This window comes from Vidua macroura, chromosome 2 (assembly GCF_024509145.1).
Source record: "Vidua macroura isolate BioBank_ID:100142 chromosome 2, ASM2450914v1, whole genome shotgun sequence".
In the NCBI taxonomy this organism is placed as follows: Eukaryota; Metazoa; Chordata; class Aves; order Passeriformes; family Viduidae; genus Vidua; species Vidua macroura.
In genome coordinates, this window is record NC_071572.1 from 98,672,580 (window position 1) to 98,684,519 (window position 11,940).

Genomic DNA, 11,940 nt, shown 5'->3' on the forward strand with positions numbered 1-11,940 from the left:
ATTTTATAGCATAAGATGAATGCTAAGAAGCCTAAATCTGGATTTAAAAAAAAAAAGCTTGGACTCAACACCCAACACTCTAAGCTCCCCAAAACTAATGCACTTAAAAACAGAACTTAAATTACACCCCTTTTTTGTTCTGCCAATATTTCCGATGAATAAACAGTTCAACCAATTAAAATTATGAAAGAAATCCTAAATGTTTGCACAGCATTAACCACCTGGCATAACCAGCAGTATCTTTGGCACTTAAGACTTGTACCTATCATCATTATTTCAGCTTTGTGAAATATGAATCTTTTGGTGGTGGAGAAAATCAACCAGAATTTTAACAGGCTCATGTCACAGTTCCAGAACTTGCCTGTGCTTGGGTTGCGCAGTTTTGTAAACAAGGGTTCGCTGTCAGGTGTCTTAGGGGGGTCAAGAGCAGCCTCTGTAGGGGGAGAGGAAAAAGTTATGAACTTGTAAATTGTGAAGTATTTCACATCTGCTTCACCAAGACATTCAGAATTAATTGGATTGACACTTTTTGAAAACACACACACACATCTGCCTAAAAATTGTATGCCTCAGCCCAAATCCATCCTACCTGATCAAGGCACTTAAATTATGATTCCAGACTTCCTGGCACTCTCTATCTGTCACAGGAAAGATATGCACCTGGGGATGATTTAGATTTTGAAAACCACTTCCCCCTAGAGAGCCTTCAGGCAAGAGAGCTCCTAAATTTGACATCTCAGTTAAGTAAGATGAACTGATATGCTGCCCTGATTAGTCACAAAGACAAAGAGAATGCTTTGGTTAGTTAGGCCAAGCACAACGTGGACATTAAGGAAGTCCAAAAGGTAAAATACACACAGGAAGAAACTATCCTTTAAAGCTTTCACAAAGTCAGATTATGCAGGAATTAGCCTATTCTAGTTGTTATATCTGTGAAAAACATGCACACTTATTTATCTGTTATGTATAAACTTGAACTATAAAGACTGCATTTCATTTCCCCCACAAGAAAAAGAAGCTCAGAGAATGCAGTACCTCTGGCTGAAGCACCTTACAGTTATTTTCTCCCCTGTATCTTTGAACAAACAGAAGATAAAAAGCAGAGCCACAAAAGCATATTTTTTTCTGTGAAACTGAAAAAAGAACGAAACAGCTACCACAAGGATGCTGACTCAAGTACAAAAAAACGTACTATAAGCATCCCCAGTTAATTCTATTCTAGCCAAGTTCTCTTTGTAGGGGAAGTCTAACTTATATTTATGAAAACAACTTCCCACATCTCAGTAAAGAGCACCATGACAGCATCATCTTTCTTAGCCTGCAAACTGCCAGTTCTGCCTCAATTCCTTTCATACAGGCATTCATCAGAGCAAGGAAAATTACTAAAACATTTCACATATATAATGAGTATCCAGACCCCAGAGAATGGACTAACAGAGATCAGGCTGATGTTTGTGTTACAGTGCTGCTGAGAAAAGCAGAGAAGAGCAGTAGAGGCAGACTGCATCATTATTCAAAGGAACAGAAGTGCCCAGCAGGTTTGGGAGGAGGGAGCTGGCACAATTCTTTGGCAAACAGGGAAGTAGGAACAACTGAAAGTAGCTGTCCTCCACCCTGCCTGAAAGCCCCAACATATCTGAAAAGGACAAGTGGACTTCTCACACTTGACTCTTCACTAACACCTCATGGGCAAAAAAGAAAGAGGCCCAAATAACTCCTACCTTCATATCCACTCCTTGTTATTCAGTTGTGCCACCAACAGAAGTTGCCCAGATAAAGACATTAAGCAGGACACAAAAAACAACTGTGTTCAGTGATAAAAGTGTTGGAGGGTAATAATTCTCAGAGTTGTTCAGAGAATTGAAAGTCATTTTCTTCCCTTCAATACACAACTGAGTGTTCAGGTGGCTTGAAAAAATGCTTCAAAAAGTTTCAATATAAGCTGAGGGCTTTTAATGGAAAAAGTCCGTATTTGCTAACCAGACTTGCTTCACATGCTGATACATAAACATATGGTTGTCAAGCTACATTTGCCCTGGCAAAGGCGACTTTCCAGTTTCTAGAGCTGTGTATATTTCAATTCTTGACCACAGTTTAACATTAGTGTATTTTTTGTTACTTTTTAAAACACTGAAGTGATTAATGATAGTGAAAGAAACACACTGCACGTGTTTACTTTGATGTGTTTCACATGAACATATTAAAATATACACAGTAAATGTGAGCTTCAAAATTAAAACAAAAAGCAAAACAAAAAAACCCCAAAGGAACTTTCAGTGCTCACTTGTTCTGCTTTCTTCATGCACAGATTGATGAACACTGGGAATGAGCCCAGCTGAGCCTGAAGTTGCATCTTGTCAACAATTAAGTCGTCAATCCTTCCTAATTTTTTGCTGCTTTTAATGACATTTGCATCTTTACTGGGTTGAGATGATCTCTTCCTAACCTGCTAGTAACACACTGAATTTATCCATCTCTGCTAAGCCTGGGGGACACCCATAGGTAGGGAGCACTAGGTGTAACAAACCCAAGGAATACAGTCTCCCTTCTCTTCCTCATCAATCCTCTATCTTCCCAACCAGATAACCACACTCCTTCATCCAGGCCCACCCCATGCTATCCCAGGTTCAGCACCCTCTACTCTGTCCCTCTGGCCCTGCCAGGAGCTCTTCCCCACGTGGTGAAGAGCAGCACAGCTCTGTCCAAAGGGGATCTTTGGTGCTCCTTGGGCTCCAAGGGGCTCAGCACAGCACAGAGGGCAGCAGGGATCAAACCCCAACAAACAGTCCAAGTTGCAGGCTTCTGTCCCAGCATCTCATGGCAATGGGATCAGAGTGTGTGTCACACTCTCCACATGGCTGCCATGGAAAATAGTTTGCCTGAAGGGACATGTACACACACAAGGAGAAGGGAAGGACCAGGCAAAGGCAAAAGCGGTTTCTTTAACATTCAATTTCCTCAAAATGTAGGCAGTATTCCACTCCATTTCCAGGGGCATCTGAAGTATATTTTTGTTACAGATTGGCTTACTATATGTCAAGTTGGCAGACAAAAAAAAGAGGCAATTGGGAGAATGCCTGCTTGGAAAACTGGATGCAGTATTAATATGGCCTTAAGGGCAAAGAAGGCCCTATTTATCTGAATTTAAATACCTCATGACTAGGAAAATGCTGAGCAAGGGATTTTTGATGTTAGGTGTCCAAACCTAACTTATTTGTGCTCTGGACTTTAGCCAGGAAAGGTAACTGGATTTCTTTAATGCCATTACATTTATCAGTCCTTCTATTTCAGCAAGGATCTCTTATAGCTAAGTAAACATGGACTTCTTAAAAAGCAGTACTGTAGCCGTTTTCTAGCAAAACTGAGAGTTAATCTGTGTTAGGAATTTTTTTTTTTCAATTTTAAGGTTCACCTCCAGATAAGAAATCACCCTAAAGAAAATAAACAGTAAAAAGTAACATTACAGGAAGAGCTGTTTTGTTAAATTCTAAAGGAAAGCATTAGATGATTGCCACTATGCTTATTATAACAGTTCCCATAGCTCAGCCCTGAGGAACTTTTTCCCCCAAGAATACTTGGGGAGAGATAGGTGAGAGCTTTTTGAACAGTACACTTTCTACCAACAATGGCCCACAGTCAGGTCAGCTGACAAGTAATGTGTCATTACAGCATGATTTTCTCCTAGGACATACATTATAATGATGTAAAAAACTGATAGAAGGGTACAGAGGGGCTCAATTAACCCTGTCTCAAGGAGGTATCTCAGCCAGCAAGCCACTCTATCAACTGCCTGGGAAGACAGAAGGCAGACACTTCCAGGAGGCAGCTGAAGAAAAGGAGAAAAGATTATGGTGTTTCATGGAGGTCAGACATACAACCAGGCAAATTATAAAATAAACAAAACAAAGTGAAAATGAACCAAAGGATTTCTGACAATAATTTCTTCTACAATGGATAGATATGAGGTAGTAATGAATCTGGTCGTTAAAACAAAAAAGCGTTACCTGGTACAGCAAAATAAATAAATTGAAAAACAACGTAAAACTCCCACTAGGAGCTGTGCAACTGTTATGGATGATGCAAAGTCTATTCACCTTCTTTTTTTTTTTAAATGCTTATAGAATACAATATATAACAGACTAATATCAAGTTATATGGAGTTCCCATGCAAAAAGCTGCCAGCCAAGCAAGCAAAAAGGCTGTAAATATCTGTCAAATGCGTAAGAGGAAAAAGCCCTCTGAGAGCACAAATTTCCCAACCACCACCACCCTGCAAAGAAAAAGGACTATTTAAGTCTGGAAATATAAAGTTAAGATTTCATTTAAAAACAGATATTAAATGATACGTCACCTACACAAGTCTTTTCCATTCCCTTCTTAACTTCTAACTGTGCATGAAAGGTGTGTCAGATGAAGACATTATGATGGAGCCCATTAAATAGACATTTTATGGAAGACTTTAAACTAAGCAGCCTAAGGGTACAGATAGGTTCGATTTATTAAACACTTTATTTGTGTTCTTTTCAGAATCTCCACCCTCAAGAAAATGGCTTTAATTCACTGTCCATGTCTTTTGTTGTGCAGCATGCCCTGAAAAAAGCCTAGTGAAAAATAATTAATAAATCCAGTACTTTGTATCACCCACATTTTTGATAATTTTTCTAAGTTACAAGGCAATTAACTGCAAGCATAATAAATTAATTCAGGTATGCACAGACTGAGCATACAGTTTCATAAATGGCTTCAAACGACCAAAGATAACAGTCCATAGAAAAGTGCAGTCCTGAGGTTCCCAACCCTGCTCCCTTCTTGTTTTGTACCTCTGCTGCTTTTTTCCACCAAAACTAGCAAGCTCATGGTCCCACTCCCACAGCAAGTCAGCTCAGTTCACTCATCCAGCTGAGAAGTAATCAATGAAGAAGTAACTTTCAATCCTATCAGTAAGCTCACTGGAACAAGAGACAGAACCCATGGCAGCAGCAGATGGTATAGAATATATCCTACTCCATATGTGACACAGGTGTCTTGGACCAGTGCACATGACTTAGAAAACCAGATCATACGTGAATTTACAGAGTTGAGAAAGCAGGAGATGAGACACAGGTCGACATTGTTGCTTCCTGGGCTCACAATACTCAGGGGAGCATTGAACAGAACACAGCTCGATTCACCTCTGCAAACAGCCAATATTTTGTAGGTGCTTACATAGAGGGTATGGGTTTGTACTTGCCCACACTTGATTTTTGGAAATAATCTTAATTGTTATGCGGTTATGTAAACTTGATGTTACCTCACCACCTTACTCCTTCTATGACTGTACATAGTACTTCAGTAAGGGGACTTCTGCCAGGCCTTTTGTAAAAGACAGACTAATAATCAGTTTGGTAATGGCATTTATTATTTGGTGCCCTAACGAAACAATGTTCAATGTGACATAATTTAGAATATTCTACAATAAAACACAGTATCTAAAAATGGCACTGTTTTCTAACTTGACCACAACTTCAGAAAGAAATGCTACTTGACAATTTGAATGGTCTTTTGCTCCAGGACACAGCTAGGCAATACAGCTAAATCTTAAGACTAAAGCCTGAGAGCATCTTTTGGCTTCCCCTTATGCTGGCACAATTCACTTCTTAGCCAGAAAAAAAACATGTTCATGGACTCACTAGTAGCAATGGACACTACTAATTCATCCATTACTGAAGTTGAGATGCTTGGCAGAATATGCAGAGTTTCAGCTGAATAAAGGGGAGGTCAGTCTTGAGAAGTTCAAGAACTGGTTATCACTTGAAAGGATAAAAACTACAGACTTTCCTTCTCAATATTTATAGGGTCAGCACTGGTGCAGCTGTATTACTGGCTGAATCAGCCCTATTCCCATATGCAGAGAGGCCTAAGTTGGCATAAGTTGGTTTCTTCCAAGCCAGATGGCAGAAAGCAGAAGTGGGAGATGGTGTTACACATTAAAACATCTCTTTTCAGTTATTTTATTTGCTATGCTTCCTTCTGGCTCCTTAGCTTGCCAGTTATATCTGCTTTATTCACAGCAGAGCTCAGTATGCCTTTTAGGAGATGACATGTAAGAAAGAGTGCAAATTACCTGCAGGCAAAAGGCTTTGTTCAGGAGATGCAAATGCCAGTTTAGGGGGAGGTTTAGTAAAATATGTCCACAGAGTGCTAATTTCTAAAATAAGCATATTCACATTCACCTTGTTAAAAAGGTATATAAACATGTGCAATTATTTTATATAGGTTTTCTGATGTTTTGACTCAGCTGTTAAAAAAAATACATATTTGTTTATTACAAACATTATTTCCAAGTCCTTTACCTAGATTATTCTGGAAAGTATTAGTGTTCAATTATTCTGCTTAATTTTGACATTCATTACAGGCTTTGATTCAAGCACCCTAACAGCCCAGCAGTGCGATCCATTTTGCAGCAGATAAACATAATTTTTTTTAAAAATGCTAAGTGAAAGCCTATATCAAAGAGCAAGGATGGAAAAAAAATTAATGCAAAACCTGTCTACTTCTGTTTTTAAAGCAAAGCATTTTCACAAATTAAGTATTCCACAGCTTCTTTTGCTGTGACACCTTCTCTCACTATGACCCAAAATTTTCAAGTCAAATACTTCCTCAGTTACTGCATGGAGACAAAAGTTCCTTAGTCTCAACTGAAAGGATGGAGGATTAATTTAATGTGTGCTGATGCCCCACGGTTTGGCATCACAGTCCATTTATTTCTGCCTCCATTTGACTTTTGGCATATATGAGATTTGTTCAAACAATTTGCCAAGTATAATGTGAAACTGCTCCTTTTATTTTTGAATAAGTAATTCCTAAAAATAATAGGATTGTTAAATTTCCTTCCCCCATTGCAACCCTTCCAGTTCTATTCATATGGCAGTTCCCATAAAACAATAAAAGAGCTAATCAATTTACTGTTTAAAAAAACCAGCAGACTGAAAAAATGTGCTCAGCTAAACTTGTCTAGCTCAGAAAAATAAAGGCTGAGAATAATTTTCAGCATGCAGCTAACCCCTCTTTATTTTCCCAATACAGACAAAGACAGAACATATTAAATACATCAGTCTTAACTTTAGATGTAGAGTGGAACATCACACTTAAAAAACTGTCTTCAATTCCTGACCTCTTTGCTAAAACTAGTGAAGGATATAAATAGTTTCAGTTCTGACATAACACCTATCCTTGAGGAATACTGAAAAAGAGACTGTCCTTCACACCAATCCTACTAAGCAGCTAGTGTGATTTTGGTAAGACCAGTTTGAAGCCATTGCGTAAGAATGTTTATTTGTTCTACAGAGCTCAGATCACATCTATGTCAGACACAGTGACTTTACCACAGTATTTGAGAGTTTTCCAAAGCTCTGCCTTTAGATTTAGATAGCCCTAAAATACTGCTGGGTCTCAGCAATATTCTCAGTCTGGAAAATAACTTCTAGCTCTTATGATTTTCAGAGAACATATAAAAAAATGTAGTTCCACAGGCCCAGCTCAAAAGGCAGGTAGAAATTTCCTACATTCACATTAAAAAGAAGCAGTATTTTTTTTAAGGCACATGGCTACTCAGTAAATACAGACAGACTTTGCTCTATTAAAGTGCATCATTAGTAACTTTGTAACTGTGAGAGAGCCAGGTTTAATCCTCAAGAGCTACTATTTTTCTCTTGTACCTGTTCAGTAGCTAGACCAACAACAGAAAGACAGTACAGGCATTTCTACATTCTCACAGGTAAAGAGTTTGGATACAAGGGTAATGATTACCCAGCTCCCACTAGAAATGCAGGAAAGCACTATCTGGAAACTCAGCCATCCACCAGCAAAGCCTGTGTGGTCCTTCAAGACCCGTTAGCACTTTGGTGTCTCTGTACCATGATTCCTCCAGAGCTCCAGATTCGGGAGGTCTTCTTAACCATCGACGTCAACTACTCTGCACAAAGCAAGCTCAGGTCCAGATTTCCAGCCAAGCTAATAAAATCCCCTGGAACACAGAGCACAGCACAGAAACACCCAAGTGGGTCTATACAGAGCCAGCTTGGTCTATCAGGACTTATTAGTTCAGACACCATCTGAAAGCAGCTGCACTGCAAAGCTGGTTCTGGAAACAGCAGAGATGTGTTAACATGGCACAGCACTTGAACTAATAAACTGCTAGTTCTGAGCCGAGCCTGCCCCAGGCTAAATCTGGTGCCTGTATATCCACTGCACAGTTAATCTGCAACTGCAGAAACAGCCCGAAGAGCTGACTCTATTTCAAGGCCAGCATGCACAGCTCTACCACTACCAACGCAACCAGGTTTTCTGTCCTTTCACCTTCCTCCACAACAACCAATCCTTCCATCTACCCTCTTCCTGTTTGTCACTGTTTTCTCTCCTGGCCACTCACATCCATTTCTCAACCTTTCACTACACATCCCCAAAAAGGCTGCACAATGTCCATCAGCGGCTTCCAGCCTTTCTGGAGTGATTAACATGGTTACCACCCTCTTCTCACCCTGGCTGAGCAGCACTTCCTAACTCCTCTCCCACCACTTCTGGCTTCCCTCTTTGTCCTGTCCTTGGTGGTTCAATCTCTAACCAAGGAACCATTGCACTTCCAAAAACAAAACAAAAATATGATTGTATTTGCATGTCAAATTGCCCTGTCTTCATGGAAAAAAAGCAAGTATCAGTAGAAACACTAGCACAAGACCTCTCACCAGACCAAGGGCAGGCTATCATCTCCAAAGGTAAATTTGCAATCTCAGAATCTCAGAATTTGCAATCTCTTCTCTGCCCAGAAGAGCAGACTTAGCAGTCATATCAGATATGACTGAGGCTTTTCCCTTCCTACTTGGACTCCCCTTTGTGCCACGCTCCCATGCCAAACAGCCCAAGCGTCTTGGTGTGGCAGAAGAGCTGGTGAGGACAAAGACTGGCTCAGTCAACCCTGCTTCCCCTCCCCACCTTCACCCACCTCTACAAACCATGAAAGTAACTGCTGAGCATACGGTTTGTAGCTCTGTCCTGTGATGTGCAGGCATGAGAGGACCACTAATTACCAAACTTTTACAGTTCTGGAAATATGACTGAATTAATCAGAATTAATTTGCTACAGAAAGTGACAGTCTGTCCCTCTAAAAACAGTTCACACCATTGGTAAAAAACTCACTCTGACTGCATTCCTCTAGCCAGAATCATGACTTCAACAAAGAACATGCTCAGTTCTACCTGACAGAAGAGATTCCTTGTTTCTGAGCTGTTTCCAGAACACTGAAACCAATATAAAAACTACAAAATCAAAAATGAAACTGAAATTTGTCCTGTCAGTCATCACACATGCTCTGAATGGCAGAGCAGCAATTCACTGTGCATGCAATATAACAGTATATCAATGTGTACTTAAACAAGGAAATCAGTAGTAATTTCATAACCTTCAATATTAAAGCAGACAAGCTTTTTTTCATAGACTCAGGAACAAATGGCATTGAACTCACACCCAGAAACAGATCCTGTACTTATCTGCATCAGTTGGTTTTAGGTATGTATGTATCATAATGCCATACAGGTATTATGAAGATAGATTGTCATATGAACAGAATTTTACCATCAAAGGACATTTTTGTTCTAAATCCAACTGCAACCATCTTCATTCCTGAATGTAATCAGATCTTCCTACTACACATTCTGCTACACAGCCAATGAAAAATTTCTGAGATTCATTCAACAGAGCAGTTATGAAATGCAAAATTCTGAAAAGCGGTAACATGTTAACTTAAAAAAGCTTTTCTGAAAATAATGTTAAAACAAAACTAAAATCATGAAATGTTTTGTTTGGCTGGCTCTCATCAGCTGTGGAGTTCTGAATTTATCAGCCACAGATTTTTTTTTGAAAATCACTATGTGCTTTGAAGTTCAACTACGGCTTAATAAACTTTCTTACAGGTCTGGAGTACTATATAAATTTTGTCAGAGCTGTGCTGGCATAATTGGTAATACAAACTGTCTGGCTTCATGAAAGTTACAAGCTCTGGCTCCAATCCTGCAAACACTTACTGAAGAATTTAACTTACTGCACAGAACTGACTACTTATGCATAAGCTAAGCATATTTGTAAATATTTGCACAGTATGGACATCTGTTGGCATAGCCAGTCATCTGATACGAGATTCAGCTTTAAATCCTAGTCTTCATAGAGTCAATATTAAAAAAAAAGGAATTCCTCACTTTATAAATTCCTTTCTTAGGCATCAGGCACATCAGATACCAAAAGGTGGAACCGAAAAGTTAAAACTAGAGGAAGAGAGGAATCAGTGAAATCATAACATTTTTTTCTGTTTCCCATGTACCTAGAGAAGCCTGGTTTCTTGTGGGCACATGTCTCAAGTTTGAGCTCCTGCCTTATTTTCAACCTTTGCTGAACAAAGCTCTTTCTGTACCTTTGCTTCAGTGATGCCATTTACAGCATTTCTCACATCATCACACCCAAAGTTCACAAAATTACTCCGAAAAACTCATCCTTTTAATCACTTTTGGTTATTAACACTCTCCAGTTATGGACGAGTTAGGAAATAGCCACAGTACAAAGCTGGCCAACAGATAATCATGGAGGTTACATTTCCTTAAAAACCAAACTAGAAAAAGACAGTTCTGTCTCCTTCCTCTTAATGTCTTGGCATTTGAACACATCCTGTTTCACTCACATCCTGTTTTTACTCTTTAACAGCTAAACATTTTGTGGTCTGTTTGTTTTCACCTGATACTAGGCAGAAATACATGTAAGGAGCAGAGGCATCCTCCCACTGATTCAGGGCAGCACGGGAGAGAGTAAGCCTCCACAACACAGCGGATATTGCACCTGCAGAGCTGCCATGTGGAGCTCTCCTGCTTCACATTCAGGAGCTGAGGAGATCGCACTCTGGCTTAGGACTGAAGTCTGTTTGACAGCTGTGGCTTAGGGCACTGAACCGTTTCCTTCAAAAACTGCAGGAAGGGACTGAAGGGATGGAGGCAAGGCGGGCCGCCAGCTCCGGGGAAGGGACAGCGAGACCCCATCAGGGACATCGGCGGCAAGAGCCCTTGGCAAAACCCTAATGACAGACATAAATTAAATGCACTGATCCAGCGAGGGAAACGGGGTCCCTTGGAGAGGGGAGGGCGGGTACCGTGCGGGGCCTCGTGTAGAGGCCGTGTCTCAAAGCGGCCTTAGCACACCCGGGCGGGGCCCGGCCGCCCGCAGCAGCCCCGGCACCCGCCCCAGGCCCCGGGGACGATCGCCCGCCTCCTGCCCGAGTCGGCCGGCGGGGCGGGAGAGCTCGGCGCTGCGGCAGAGCCGCCCCTCCGCGGAGCGGCCCCGCCGGGTTACCTGGGGCAATGAGCACCCACTGCGCGGGGTGAGCGCCCGCGGGACGCCGCTCCGCGCCCTGCCCGCTCCGAGCGCCCCGCATGCTCCGAGCGCCCCGCGATCCCGCAATCCCGGCGCTCCCGTTCCCGCCGCCGCCGCAACATGGCGGGCCGGGCGGGCCGGGCCGGGAAGGGGCGGGCGGCGGCGGGGCGCGGCCATGAGTCGGGCTGCGCCGCCGCTCCGCCTCTTCCCCTTTCCCTTCCCGGCACCAGCAGGGAGCGGGCGAGGTGACGGTGGCGGGAGGAAGCGCCGGCGGCAAAGCTTCTCCTCTCCCCCCCGCCGCGGGACGTCCCATCCGCAAGGGGAAGGGAGCCCCCGAGGTTTCTAAAGGCTCGTGGTCCAAAGGAGCGACACAAGTCACAGGGTCCGCAAACAATCAGAAAGTTTTATTAGTGAATTGCACGCTTGGCGTGGAAGTTGTTTTGTTAGTCCCTGACCTACTGGGTAAGAGCACGGGAGTGGGTTTTGGATGTAGGGGTAGGTTGAAAGGGAAGAAAGAAAGGAAGAGATGAGTTAAAGAGGGGCAGAGAGAA

At 41.9% G+C, this 11,940-nt stretch overlaps 1 protein-coding gene across 4 annotated transcripts in view; it reads right to left on the reverse strand.

Moving 5' to 3' along the window:
- RNASEH2B (ribonuclease H2 subunit B) overlaps positions 1-11,520 on the reverse strand; it is a 43,416-nt gene extending 31,896 nt beyond the window's left edge. For all 4 annotated transcript variants that reach the window (XM_053971224.1, XM_053971222.1, XM_053971221.1 and 1 more), the window contains exons 1-2: positions 11,369-11,520; positions 362-433 (exon numbers count right to left, since the gene is read on the reverse strand). In XM_053971224.1, the coding sequence (XP_053827199.1) occupies positions 362-433; positions 11,369-11,450 (154 nt within the window). In that variant the 5' untranslated portion in view covers positions 11,451-11,520. The remainder of the gene's footprint in view (positions 1-361; positions 434-11,368) is intronic.
- Between the last annotated feature and the right edge of the window lie 420 nt (positions 11,521-11,940).